Source organism: Fonsecaea monophora (genome assembly GCF_001642475.1).
Source record: "Fonsecaea monophora strain CBS 269.37 chromosome Unknown Scaff55, whole genome shotgun sequence".
NCBI classification, from domain to species: domain Eukaryota; kingdom Fungi; phylum Ascomycota; class Eurotiomycetes; order Chaetothyriales; family Herpotrichiellaceae; genus Fonsecaea; species Fonsecaea monophora.
Genome location: NW_019173986.1, coordinates 43,635 through 57,630, shown reverse-complemented (window position 1 = coordinate 57,630; position 13,996 = coordinate 43,635). Strand labels below are relative to the sequence as shown.

General features: G+C 54.4%; 4 protein-coding genes across 4 annotated transcripts; all 4 read right to left on the bottom strand.

The window, feature by feature from the left end:
• Positions 1–256: 256 nt before the first annotated feature.
• On the bottom strand, positions 257–3,157 carry AYO21_07278 (hypothetical protein; the record flags this gene model as incomplete). The annotated part of the gene is made up of 1 exon (XM_022657235.1): positions 257–3,157. The coding sequence occupies one exon, from the start codon at positions 3,155–3,157 to the stop codon at positions 257–259; it is 2,901 nt and encodes a 966-aa protein (XP_022510408.1).
• A 470-nt stretch (positions 3,158–3,627) lies between these two features.
• On the bottom strand, positions 3,628–5,064 carry AYO21_07277 (hypothetical protein; the record flags this gene model as incomplete). The annotated part of the gene is made up of 1 exon (XM_022657234.1): positions 3,628–5,064. One exon carries the CDS (start codon positions 5,062–5,064, stop codon positions 3,628–3,630), a length of 1,437 nt encoding a protein of 478 aa, XP_022510407.1.
• A 1,370-nt stretch (positions 5,065–6,434) lies between these two features.
• AYO21_07276 (hypothetical protein) lies at positions 6,435–9,360 on the bottom strand (the record flags this gene model as incomplete). Its single annotated transcript, XM_022657233.1, has 6 exons — positions 6,435–6,754; positions 6,815–7,952; positions 8,005–8,199; positions 8,254–8,268; positions 8,326–9,041; positions 9,102–9,360. The coding sequence occupies 6 exons, from the start codon at positions 9,358–9,360 to the stop codon at positions 6,435–6,437; spliced, it is 2,643 nt and encodes an 880-aa protein (XP_022510406.1).
• A 563-nt stretch (positions 9,361–9,923) lies between these two features.
• AYO21_07275 (hypothetical protein) lies at positions 9,924–13,331 on the bottom strand (the record flags this gene model as incomplete). The annotated part of the gene is made up of 4 exons (XM_022657232.1): positions 9,924–12,605; positions 12,652–13,042; positions 13,090–13,122; positions 13,174–13,331. The coding sequence occupies 4 exons, from the start codon at positions 13,329–13,331 to the stop codon at positions 9,924–9,926; spliced, it is 3,264 nt and encodes a 1,087-aa protein (XP_022510405.1).
• Positions 13,332–13,996: the final 665 nt, after the last annotated feature.

Here is a 13,996-nt window from a genome sequence, read left to right as displayed (position 1 = left end):
ATATAGAAGGAGGGGGAAAGCTAAGACAGTGAGAAGAGGAGATTGGTGTATATACCAAAAGAAATTTCCACGTATGACATGTGTTTCCATTCTCCCTCGCCATGGCAGGGTTCCTTGGCGGCACTCAAATCGTCAACGACAAATATGAGGGACCCCCGCTTAAGTGATGCATCCCCTGTCAGAGCGATAGCCTGGAGGTGGCTAGGGTGCTGCTGATAAAAGAACGCAACAAGAGGAACACGTTCGGGCCGGACATCTACATGAAGAAGTTAACAGTTAGCAGGCAGAAGGTTGAGAAGGAGGGTCCCAGCGGGTGAAGGGGCGTGAGACACGTACAAATCCAGATCCCCCCGAACGGCTGCTTCACGTTGGGTATGAGGTATTGCTGGATAATGAGCGAGTATAGAGTGCTTTCCTTGCTACCCGTCTTGAGCTTGAAAATGCTGAAACTGTTCATCGCCGGCACAGCGTCGGAACGGTATACTCTGCCGAAGGCCGGTATGGGCTCGGGGGGCCACTGCTCCTGGTACTTTACCGGTCGAACCCGTAGGCCGCCGAAATGGGAAGCCGAATCGTTCCCTGCCCCTTGCACGCTGTTGCCGGAATCAGCACTCACGCGGAAAACAGGATCCTCCGCAGGCAGCAGTGTGTAAGTCTTGTTCTTATGGTCGCCTGAGATGACCAAGCGGAGTCCTTCCACGACGCCTTCCTCCCGAAGGTAGCGGGCAATCAGAAGCTGCCCTTCATGTGGGTGATCACCTAGCCACAGATTCCCCGTCCCGGCCACCCAGCTGCAGTCTTGACTCGATTTTGAAATTCGACGTTGATTGTGAGACTTCTTGGAGAACTCGGCCGCCTTTCTCACCCTGTTGACGACCTCCCCGATGCGGAACCAGTCAAAGTCATAACGCTCGTCGACTTGCGTCCCCTGCAGCTTGGTCGGCGACTCGCGCACGCGCACGCTGCCTACGTACTGGGCCGGAATGAAATCGCCCCTGCGTTTGGCCGGCTTGACTATCAAGCCGAGACCGCCGTCCATGTTGGAGTCTCGCAGAAGCATGCAGTGCTCCCAGTCGCGAATGGCGTCCCGTATGGCGGGCGAGACGGATTGGTGCTGCGAGTTGGGTATGAGGAGATCGTGTCGCGTGTCTGCCTCCTCCAGCGCTCGCCAATGCCAACAGCCCGAGGCTATGCCGTCCTTATCCACCACGCATGTCATGTCCCCTACCAGGTGTTTTCCCGTCTCAGCCAGGTCGCCCACCGTGACCGAGGGCATGTCGTACAGCGAGTGCGGACACCACGACCACCCTCCCGAGGTGGCAATGGTGGGTTGTCCATGGAGCAGGCTGGCCGGGTTCAGATTCCAAACACGATCGATGATGGCCTTGGTGACCTCGTGAGTCGCCATTGTGTAGTCAGCTTTGACCTTGGCCAGCAAGCCAGCAATGACCATGCGGTCCCGAGCCCACGACGTGCTTCGCGGCTTGAGGATGGCGGCGAGGTCGCTCACGTTGCGTATCTCGCGTCGCAGACGTCGGATAATGGTCGAGGCGATCCAGTGCGCCCGCGTGCAGTGAGCGGGGTCCTTTGCGAGGATGTCTTCGTCCAGGTCTTTGATAAGCGGCTCGCCGCCCGCCTCGGGGTTTTTGTACAGCACCTTGACGGCCTTCGACATGATCAGCTCCAGCGCGGTCCAGCCGCGGGTGAACCAGGGGCACAAGATCAGGGCGAGGCAGGGCCCTTCGCTGTTGTCAGCCCACTCAAAATCGAGGAGATAGTTATCGTGGAGCACGGTACACCCGGCCTCGCCGTAGTTGCGGTGCATATTGTTGATTTCCTCTTGCCGCAGTTTGGGGTCTTTGGGAATTGAGATTGCGTCCCACCAGATGGCATCGTAGCCCAGCCTTTCGACGATGCGGGCTAGGAACCGAAACAGGCACTCGTTTACCTTGCCGGCAGCCTGCAGGCCGACACCGGTTCCGTCGGACCATACATGCGAGATGGCGACGTAGGGGCCCTCTTGGGACACTTCGGGCTCGTCCGACACGGTTGACCAGACAGTGCGATTTTGATCCCGGATCGACCCGTCGAGCTTTTCGGGGTCAAAGAACAGCTGCCTCCCCTCCCTTTTGCAAGGATTTTCTTCGAGCCCGGAGCACTTGTGGCACTGCTTCACCCTTGTGCTATCCAGGACGGTGAAGGTACAGAATGCCGGTGTGCATGTCTCGTGACCCTGGTGCTTTAGCTGAGGGTGCCGAGCGGCAGCCTGGGCGATGGCGGGGAGGTCGAGGTGCTGCCGCTCCATGGCAACTGTGAGATTCCAGAATCGGTTGGGGCAGATGCCCGCCCCGGCTGCCCTCTGAGACGCCTTGGTGATCGCCGGGTCCGTGATGGCGCCAGGGAGGAAGCTGGGATCCCATGTCTGTTCGATGATGTGGAGCAGCCCGAGGGGGTGCTCGATCGTCATCATCCAATATATGGTCTCGAATGCACCAAAGGCGTCGACAGTGTGTGTGGTCTTGCCTGGCCCGGCGAGCTTTGCAGACGGCATCTTGGTGACAGTTCTTCCCGCGTCGACCAAGAAGAAATGGCACGACGTCACGACCTGGGACATGCGAAGAACGGGCCTGGTGAAGTTGCCCTGGTCGATCATGGTCAGCTGACAGGCCATCAGCTGCAATGCCCAGTTTCGGAAGGGGGCCCAGTCGCACTGAGGGGCAAGCTTCTCCAGCTCGCTGCGCTTCTCGGAGCACACCAGGTTCTCGCAACAACGGATCTCGGCATGTTGGCATAACTGAAAGAGCTGGTTCATCAAGGGCGACTCGGCGTTGATGATAGTTCCGAAGTCCCCAGGTACAAGCACAGCTACCGCGCGGTCGTCTCCAGCATTAGGACATGAGGGAGGCTGATCCCTCTGAGCGTCTTGTTCGCCGGGGACGAGGATGGAATCCAAAGGGCCGACCCGAAGAAACGGCGGTGTTTGTCCAAGCTCGGTTTTCGTTTTTGGATGAATCCTCTCCCGGTCCTGGAGCTCTTCTATCGATCTTAACTTCGGGTCTCGCGGCGCATCTGCGAGAAGCTGGTTCTGATCCCGTTCCGACCTCGGCTTGAATGTCTTCATGAAGACATAGCCAGTGACTGGGTCACGCTCGAGCATGATGGCGGGTTGACAGCGATGGAAAAGAAATTGGGGCAACAGAAGTGTCACTCTGAATGATGCTGAACACTTTGAGCCGATCTGGAGGAACATATAGGTAGGGCAGCTTGGGCTGGCGAACTGAGCCAGCTGCCAATCAGCATTTCCCGTGTCCACCCCTTCCGTGCTCTTTAGTGCTCTTATCGACCTTTTTTTCTTCTTCCCCAATCACACCGTGCAGTTACCAGGAATGTGCCCCTCCAAAGCTGTTACACAACATTCCAATATCACTCGACAGGGTTGCATGCAGATGGTAGCTGAGGCAGCCCTTGCACCCTGCAGACTAGACACGGATCCCTGTGGTTAACCGCGAGGTGCGGAGGCAATTTTTGCCATTGGATCACAAAGCTGCCGGTCAATTCACCGCCTGTTGGCACTGCCCGCTGGAACACAGTATGGTACATCTGATACAAGATTTTGGCGAAGATACCTTAATTGTATACTGCAGCAACCTTGCGCCCGCCTATCCCTGCCCCCTTTTTGACACATTCAGCCACATAAATGCCCTCCCAGATACAGTCCCTCCAATAATGTTCGTTATCGGGGGGGTATCTTTTATCCCAGTCCCGATCCACCATATCCCCAGAAGTATGCCCCCAGGCCGTGGATGTCAATTCGTCTGAAGTACAACGAGCGGTAGCAGCCATGGCCTCTCTCGTGGCGTTCTCCCACTCCAGGCGGCTCGGCCCGGGGGCCAGAATCGGATCGATCCACTTCAGTGCGGTGTCGTAGAAACATAGCTGGCCGTGGCTGTTCTCGGATTCGGGAAACGTATCCGGATTGAGAGCCATGACCGTGTTGAGCAGGGTCCGCCTCGAACTGACCTTGACTCGGTATCGATGAAGCTCGAGGCAGGCGCAAGATTTCAGCCACTCGCCTGCCACGGTCGAGGGTGGGATCAGAAACGCGTGCGTCCAGATGCAGAAGATGATCCAAAAGGCGATGACGTAGGCATCGAATTGCTGGGTTGCTGCCGCACCTACCACGAGCGCCCACTGACCCATGATACAGACCCGAAGCGCCATACGTATGGCTCGAAACGTGGTCGCAGAAGTGACATCAGGCCCGACGGGTTCCAGTGGTCGGTTCAGCAGAGAGTTCACCAGAGTACTCTCTCCGTAGAAAGCGGTCCAGGACATCGCGTTGGTGTGCTCGGTGACCAGGACGAGTCGGTTGTACGAGCTGTGATTGGAGACCAGCAGGTGCTGCGACTTACTCCCGAAGAGCATGAAGACGACGCCGCCGGTAACCGGTATGAGAAGCGCGAAGGCGAAAGAGAGCTCGCACTCCAAGATCCAACTCATAGCAACTATCCCACCCCAAGCGACCCATCCAACCGCCGAGACTGCCAGGTGCCAGGTGCTGAACATCCACCACGGGTCGTAGAAGAGGCGGCGAAGCCAGCAGTCGGACGGCAGACGTTGACCTCGGGAGGTTGCCACGCGGCAGACGCGAACGATATCTAGATTTTGAACTCGTAGATGTTTCTTCTTCATGTTGCCATGGAGATTCTTGATAGCTTGGACTGGTAGAGAGTCAAGACACAGACGGAGCGTTCCCGGGTTGCTGATGAAGTATTTATCACCGTAGCGTCCATCCAGCCCCGTCAAGGCCAGCGTGTTCCCGAAGCGGTCCAGATAAGCATGTGTATCGGTCCCCGGGCGCGTGGACAGCAGGAGGCCGCTCCCGGACGGGGTGACGGGCCAGCTCCAGAGCGGAACGGCGCCCATGAGCTGGAAGATGTGAAGCTTGCTCGGCATGTCGACAAAGTCGAGCAAGGCCGACAAGGGAAGAATCCCGGCCAGCTCACAGGCCCATGGATTTTCATCGAGAGCGGAGCGTAAGTTTTCGATCGCTGCGGCGAACATGTTGGGCAGGTCGCTGGTGACTGATGCCAATCAATCGGACGAAATGAGATGCGAGAGGGGATGTCAACGATTTCGCTTCAGACTCCTGTTGAAGGAAGAGAGGGGCGCGTGGTGACAAGCATTCGCTGGTGTGATGCACAGCGAGATGCACAGCGAAGTGGCTGTGCCATGAGGCACAGATCAGGCTGAGATAATCGGTAGGTGATCGCCGATGGCGAGCCAGAATTTCAGCTTGGCGGCGATTTCGCAGCCAATGCCACCATCGATGCCAGTTCGGGCTTGAATGTTCGGGCGGCGCATATACCGTCGTGGTGGGATCAATGGCTGTGTAACCCAGCCAGCCCACCGTCTCGTCCGCATCAAGCCACGTACTGAGGTATTTATGCCATTGGATTGCATCGAAGATCAGGCACCCTCTCGACCTACGGTGGGTGTGTTAGAAGTAGAGCTATGCGACGTTGTCGACGCTGTCCTCAATGTTCAGTCCGCCAGCTAGAGCGAACGTAGCGCTCAGCCCTGGCTCGTAACGCGCCATACAGGTATAGCTATGATAGTTATAAGTATAGAGGCCAGCGCACATGAAAAGGGCCAGCGGAGGTAGATTAGAGACGGATTGGGGGGGAGCGAGCAGAGGCGACCGCAGGAATTCGTGGGAAGGAGTCAGTCATATATACGTAGGTTTGAGTCATTCGCTCCAATGAGGGCCAACTTTTGTGTTAAGACGGTCGGTCGAAACTGAGAGTCGAAGGGCGACGGCGCTAGGATACCTTACGAACGTGGACTCTGGTGAAAGTAGCGAGCAGGGAGGAATTCTCCCTATTTATCTACGCCACGAGCGCGAGGGAGCTCCATAGAACTTGGGCCGCTTGGGAGTAAGTGGTATGCGAAGCTAGTTTAGAAGTGCGTGTCTACCGACGCTGCTTTTGAGCAGGGCTGCGGTGCAATTATTAGATGCCTCCAGCGCCATCACCCCACGACCAGTGAGTAGCGGATGAGCATAGGGCGGCATCACCCTCGTTCCAAAACGGGGTGAGGCGCGAGCAGTTTATACCCATCTTGGCATCAAAAAAACATGGTCCCCTTGGCCTTCCGCTCTCCGCTTCGCCAGCGTATACGGCGGCCGGCGAGATGATCTAAACTCAGCTACGTAGTAGCCGTTCGACTCTTTCCATTTGCGAACTGAATATCCTCGACGTCTGTCTACCTCTCAAATATGGTATAAGGCCTCTGGGGCTGTGAACTTCTCTCTAAAATGCGATGCCCCTTTCTAGTACCACTACAGATGTCATCCATCCGTTCAACAACGCCTGGGACTGAGAAGCTCGTATCGATGAAAGGACAGCTTTCAACGCGCAATCTAGCAACGTACATCACTTCTCCGGGTCTCTTGACTTGGGCTTGGTCGTCCCCAGTAGCTTGCGGAGACCGCGAGGTCTGGCTGACTCCACTGTAACATTGGCACCTGAAGCTTCTCCCATGTTGTCAGCGTGCTCTCTCAGAACAGCATGCGGTCGCTTCTCATCGACCCAGGCTCCGTCGCCGCCAGCAACCTCGCTCTGAATACGCCCTCCTTGCTGCCCCTGCGCACCAACGTCATCTGGCACCAGAAATCCATTCAGAACATGCCGATATCTTACGGCAGCATATACGGCCAAGGCGGTGACGGCGATGGAAATGACCTCTGCCACAACTGTCAACTCGTCAGCAAAGTGTACATGTCCGTCAGACTTCATGGTCTCCCGACACGTACTAAAAGTCCACGCGATGAAACCGGATCGATAGATAGCAGTCGGTGCCCCAGTCGCGTCCGTCCCATTAAATTGGCGCAGGCTGTCCACCGGTAACGCCAGGAGACTGGTCATGAAAGACAAGGGTGCGAACAGAATCGTGATGATGGTGAAACCCAGGACGGCCCAACCAAGGAGGAGGCTTGTTCGAGCATCTTTGGCGCTGTTGCGAGCGTCTTGAATACTTGCTGCGGTACGTTTGAGATTCAGAGCATTGCTGATGGCCTGGTCGATGCGGTCTGCGTCTTTTTGGATTTTGGCAATCCTTGCGCGATATGTGTTAATCTGCTTTTTGTCATCTTCAAGACTCCTCTTCGCAATCCGATTGTCGTCGGCATTTTCAAGATGCCATACCACATCATCTTCTGCAGCGTCGAGATAATCATGAAAGTCGCTGATGATGTTCTTTTGCTGGGTAAGAACTTGGTCGATCGCATCCAACTCGACTCTGATATCGGACAAATCGTGCATAAAGGTCCTCTCCTTTTCCACATCCAGTGACTGGGGGTCCATATTCTTCGTGTACTCGGTTACACTGGCTATGATCCGTAACACACCCATTTCAAAGTAGTCGAGGGGCACCTGGTACATTCCGTTTGCTTGCGTCTTGTCGAAATAGTCAATTTGGTCATGCAAGAGACATGCGACCTTCAGCTCAGGGCTACGCCCACCTTCCAAAGTTTTTGCACCAAATTGTTTTCCCCTCCATGCATCGATAACGGGGAATTCAGACTCCATGACGTCGTGATCCCTGAGCAGCGAATCGTCAGGAGTCTTTCCTGGGTCAGAGTACGCTGACAGCACAACTGCTTCAAAGTTCCAGACCCAGAGTTGCGACACCACCAGGATCGGTTTGGTCGCCTCTGTCGTGGGCTCCCCACTGAGGAGCTCCTGGCATTCCCGACTCACCACTTGATCGTTGTTCAAATCCTCGAGTGCTTTTGCGCTGAGAGACGGGAAATGTGTTTCGTCAAGAGTGCGGGTTGTCTGGACACGGCTCGTGATGGACGGGAATTCAGTCTTCAACTTTGCGCGTAGATCCATATGGTGCTTCCTTGATCTCGCAAAGTCTCCAAAGCTGACGATCTCGATGCATGGGAACTGGCCATCTTATTAGCAGACAACACCGTGGCTCTCAACAACTGAAACATACAATAACAACCGCAGATCTATGACCAGAAATTTGTCGGAACACGGGTGTCAAGTAGTCGAGATATGGGTTACCAGGCGGTGACGATCGTCGCCGAAATGCATCCTTGAAGTTGTCGCTCACAAGAGCTGCCTTCGCAACGTCCAGAGTTTCCCAGGTGCGGTCTTTGAAATTGTCTACCACAGAGTCTAGCACTGCCTGTAGATCTGTTAGAAGAGTGAAAATGTCTGGGAGCAATGGCGGATGATTTACAGATACTAGGATGCCCTAGGAGTTGGAACAGGTTAGTGGTTTAACAGTGATATCGGCATCACCTCAACTCACATTAGTCCACGGGACGTGGATCCAGACTAATTCGGGGCTGTACTGGTCTGATAAAATGTCATCAAGCTGTTCAAGAAGCCAGTGGTTCTGGGACATCAGGTTCCGCAGCGTGAGAAGTCTTTTATTAGTGCAAAAGCTCTCGGGGTCTTTTAGCCTAGACCAGCTTTCAGAAAGGACGGGGAAACGCAGGTAGAGATCGAGCCATCCGTAAAGGAAAAGGACGTTGCACCAATCAGTGCAAAGGACGTCGTTGGCCTTTCCCCTTTGCACTTCGAGTTCTAGAGCTGCACGAGCCAGCGATGCTCTATCATCTGAGGCAGCATAATTCCGGAGGAGATATTTGGCGTTGACGGCGGCGTGCCAGATATCGCGGGCATAGTAGAGTGGTGTCGCACCAGTTATGTCTGTTCGGGCCAGCTCTTTCGATATCGAAACATTCCTCTTCAATTTTCCGGCAATGTATTCCAGCACCTGGAAATCACCGCAAGCGGCGGCAAAGAAGATGACAGACCTCTCTAGGATATCAGTCGTCCTCAAATCTGCCTTTTCATGCTCAACTAAATACTTCACAATGCCCAGGCTCGCTATACCCACTGCGTAGCGCAGAAGACGAGGAATGTCGACCACATAGCCTTGCCCCTCGACGGCACGCAGCCAGATTCGTAGTTCTTGTGGGGTGTCGCGCCACATAATGCCTTCGAGCGCTTTGAGTGTGCCTAGCGGTCAGAATATCATTAGGTTGGGGTTTTTTGTGATTCTCAGCCTCAATAACAAACCTGGAGGGGATACCGCAGCTCCGTCTGCTTCTGCTGGTTCTGGGTCTGCTGGTTCATGGCTCGAGTCCGACGCTTCTGCTGTTTCCTGCCCAGGATCGATGCTCAGTAGGAAGCTGCTCGTTTCGTGGACATATTTGAAACCGGAAAGGGGGTTTGATGGCTGGTGGAATGGGTCGTAATATTCGTTTGGATGTCCAAAATCCGCGTTAAATCTTGTAAAGTCTGGATTAGCCTCGCGCCTTGGGCGCTCAAGAACCATGATGGCCGTATGCGTTGAACTCAAAGGTTGTGTAGCGAGTTGAGCCGGGATTCTCCAGCCTTACAATGAAGGAGGGGAAAAGATCAAGCAGGCCTGCAGACGATTGTTTCGACCGCAGACAACACGGCACATGGGGGCGCTTTGAGAGGCGTCCAGTCGGAGATGAGAGACAAGGATTCCCGAAACCCATCTGCCAAAGGAGGCAGACGAAGAATCTGTGTGCGTTGGCAACTTGGGCGGCTACTGCTGTAGCCTGACCGCCTGACCACGCTTTACTCAATCGGGGCTTCAAGTATCAAAAGCCCTTGGCTAGTGAGGCTAGTGAGGTCAAGCTTCACTAGGTGCAGGTGCTTGTGAAGCAAAGCTTCCCTTTCAATATTTCTACGACGACTTCCTGGTTGGTCAAATGATTTTTTTTGTCGATAGGGTCTGATGAGATTCAGACCGTCGGATCGAACCTCTGCGTCCCAGGCGCTTGATATGGTCAACTCGATAAATTCTTCCGGCTGAGGTGTCCGACGCTGGAAAATGCAGACTGGGACGAGAGATCTCAGATAATCTGATCACTCTGCTTTACCCTTGCCGTGTAAACCTAACACGCCGTGTCTCTTCTTCTTCTTCTCCCTCGCATCCTCCTTTGCATTCTTGGTGCCGAACGTATTAGTCCTGCTGCGCCACGTCGTCACCCTCTCGGGCTTCTGTTCAATGTGGAAGCTAAAGTCGACTTCGCCCACGAGGCTCTTGACCAGTCCAATCATGCGCTCCAGTTCCTCGCTGATCAGGCTGCTAGCAACCTGGCAGACGGCGAAGGCCGCGTAGCACGGCTCGGCGACGTGCTCGATGCGCAGCACGTCGGGGTCGATAATGTGCAGGTCCGGACCGAGAGTGTATGGATGCGGCACTCGCAGGAGGGGCGGGAGAGGCTGGGCGTTGGTGACGCTCGCGGAAAGCAGGCTGAGCACCGATGTGATGTCGTACGTCGTTATGTGCAGGCCGCGCATGAAGAGGCGGAAGTTATGAATCCACGGTTGCTCAGTGCCTGGGAGTGTTTGAGATTCGTTGGAAAGGGTGGGAGACAGACGGTCGGTTGACGGGAGTGCGGACGCCGAGTATAGCGGTGACGATGGAGAGAAGGTGCGCGTGGAGTAAGAGATCAGCGTGATGTAGTTGAAGATGATTTGCATCGACGCGATAATGTCGTGATACGTCTCCTTCGGGAAGCGCCCGCCGATCGTGGGCTCCCATTCACGCGCCAGGACTTGGAGCTTTGAGATCTGGATGCCCGTCTTTGCAAACGCCTTGTTTCGTGCCTTTTCGACTCGGTAGGCCGGACTTTTCTTGATCCGAGGATCCAAGACATCGTCCCGGAGGCGCATCTCGACCGTGCTGTGGACTGTCGCGTAGTATGTCGCCAGGAGGTAGAGTCCCGCCCCAAGATCTCGCCGTAGTTTGCCGTGGGTGGTCACTGGGAAGGGAAAATATGACCAGATAAACGCGACGAACGTTCCAGTCAGGACAGTTGCAAGTCTGTAGGGTGCCAGGAGATATATCGGATAATATGGCTGCCCGTTTGACGCCACCGTCTCTTTCCCCAGCTTCGTAACTTCGAGTTCGTATCCCACGATCAGGAGATTAGTCACGTTGAAGAGAATGGCGCCGACCGAGAACTGTGGATACTTGAAGATGGTGTAGAACCCGAGGAATTCGACGATGAAGAGAACGGGGATGACTCCACCGGCTTTGCCGTCGGCGATGTACCACAGAGTAATCGAGGTGCAACAGGCTGCTATCGTTCCGACGACCCGGCCCAGGAACCCAATCACCGAAGCACCTGTTGTCGGAGCCAGCGAAATGGCAACCAGGATGAGGGCCCATAGTCCACGCTGCTGGAGAAACCAGGTCTGGGTGTCGCGGAGGAAGGCAATGATTGCCACAGTCATGACCGCGCAGACAGCCCGGAATCCAAAAGCGGATTCTTCAGAGGCGAAGAAGTGCGAAGTGCTGCGGATGTGGTCGCCTATGACTTCCAGGTAGCTGGCAGCTGGCAAATGCTCGGGGTCTTTCCGCTTTCTGTAGGCTTCTCCCAGGTGAACAATGGTTCGAGTCCCTTCACGACCTGTAATGGTGGGATCTGCGATGGAGTCCTCCGAAATCCACATATTCCGAATCCATTTTTTCATTCGCCTCTTTCCCGGAAGAATCAACCTGGAGCCCCTTTTTGTGGCTTCCTGGGATTTTGTATCCGCAAAGACCACCAAGTCAAGAACACCTTTCGCAGTGGACCAGGTCAGGAACTCGATGTACAAGACAAGATACATTCGTTGTTGATTCTTCCGATGGTGTCTAAGCCCTGCGAAATGTCCGGTGAGTGTTGGCTGTGGATCTCTTGCAGGGTCTGTCATGAATGCGACGGGTAGATCAACATTGGCCGCTTGACTCCAGCCTCGTAACGTATCAGCACGGGCCGAGTCAAACTCCTTGAGTTTGCGACTTAGGAGAGCTGCCAAATCTGCGTCGTCTGGCCGTGACCTTCCCTTTTCTGCATCTTCTGCCCGCTTCCTCCTTCGTCCAAATCGCAATTGAATGTAGACATGATCCAGCGCAATCTCCAAAGTCTCTGCCAAGGACTCGAAGGAACTCACGAGTGAGTCCATCACCTCAGCCCATGCGATACGCTCCGCCTGCAAATCGTCGAAAGCGAGACCATCTGGATCACCATCGTCGTCTTCTGCACCAACTGCGCGGATGGCCACTTCTTTCAAAATGTCAACCAAGGTCGACATTCCGTTCATGGGTAATAGAATGGATTGGAGCAACTCGCGAATCTTTTTGAGGTCGTACACGTCGAGGTGACCGACGGCAAATTCGGATTTGGCATAGTGTAGTTCGGTGTGCATGCGGCCAAAAGTTGCAGAGAGACTTGCAGTGCTGAGCTTCAGCCGTTGCGCTTCGGGAGAATTCGTGGTCCTAATCTCTTCGGGAGTCATGCGCGCCGTAGAAACGTTGGTCTCTTGAACGCACGTAAAGACCAAATTTTTGCGCCGCATTCGTCGCATGTAAGCACCCTGAGCTTTTAGTGACTCCTTGAGCTTGCCGACAAAATCATCTGTCAGTTTAAAGCAAAGCTTGCGGTGGCTTCGGGGGAAAATGAAGAACGAAACGCCAACTGCGATAGCGAATCCCATCAGAAATGCCCCAATCAGGTGTTTGATCAACATCTCGCCCTGCGACATCTGTGATATTCGCTACGTAATGTCAGCTCACAGTTCTAGCAGTCTGGGTTGTCATTACCGTTGCGTTGACCGAGGCTACAATGACAAAAAAGCTCAAGATAGTGCCGGTCACCGAATACTGTGGACGCAGCGCCCGTCCCACATTGATGAGGTAGATGGACACACAGAGCCAGACCCCAATTATCGCGCTTGCTGAGGCGCTGTAGCTGACATTGACGTTGGTGTTGGAAGAATTCTGTTGTGCCCCACTCCCTGAATGCTCCCGGGATTTGACTGCACAATAGATAGACAATAGCATGACAGCTGCAGCGATGCAGACCCCAATGATATTCAAGGTCATAGTCTGGACGAATCGTGCTCGAGGTTGGGTCGCAAACGAGAAGAAGGCCATGATGGAAACCAGATATGCGAGGGTCGTATAGATATGTGCGACCGAGTCCGACTGATTCCTGTTGCTTGTTCAGAATCGGAGTCTTTATGAGTCGACCATACTCACATTGCTGCGGCAATGGCTGGTGGTAGAGCACCCCTGTCTTCATGTTAGTTTTCGAGCAGCAACCAAATGTGGGCACAAGCTCACTTCGCCATCATTTTCACCGTCTCCAAATCGAGTTCTAGCCTTAGCCATAGCCTCTTCCAGATTCGGGGTGGTGACTCTGACTCTGCGGTGGTGCTGGAGTCATCATCGGTCTCCCACCCCGGAGAGGACGGATCCTCCGCCTGGCTTTTGTCCTGCATTGCCCTTCCAAGGAAATAGAAATAGAGGAGACGGAATGAATCATCGGGACCTGCGCCCAACCTTCAGGACTGAAAAGTCACCCATTCGACGCGGTCCTCCTGATCCTGTCTTGTCCAACGAGCAATGTCGCCCACCAGGTCCTGTGAGAAAAGCAAGGGTTGATCTCTCACCGCGGTCAATATCTCGATAAAGGAGAGTCATATGCACGAGACGGAACAGGCATCCGACGTAAAATTGTGATAAATGTCTTGAGATGTGTAAAGGATCTACATCTGATGTTGTTGTGAAATTCCGGCGTTGTTGGTGTTGCTGACAACGTTACCGAGGTAATGTAATGACCGTAATGGCTGTTACGGGTATCCCTCGGAAGCGTATAACTGAAGACTGAGCAGCCGGCTCTAGTACTCGGTATACCTTCTAGAACAACATTAGGTAGGAGTGAGTCTGCGTAAAGATATGTAATGGCAGCTGAGTGCCAAGGCGCTAACGGTCTGACAGGCGTCGACTTCCCCAAATTCATTTCGTCCTGCGATTGTCTCACTTTGCCTTACCCCAGATCTCCATATCAAGCTGCGTACCACCCTCCCCGCACCATGGTAACGAACCTGGTGGATTTGACCCGGACAGTCAAACGGGTCACGGTACACAGGCGTTTAAGGTTGGA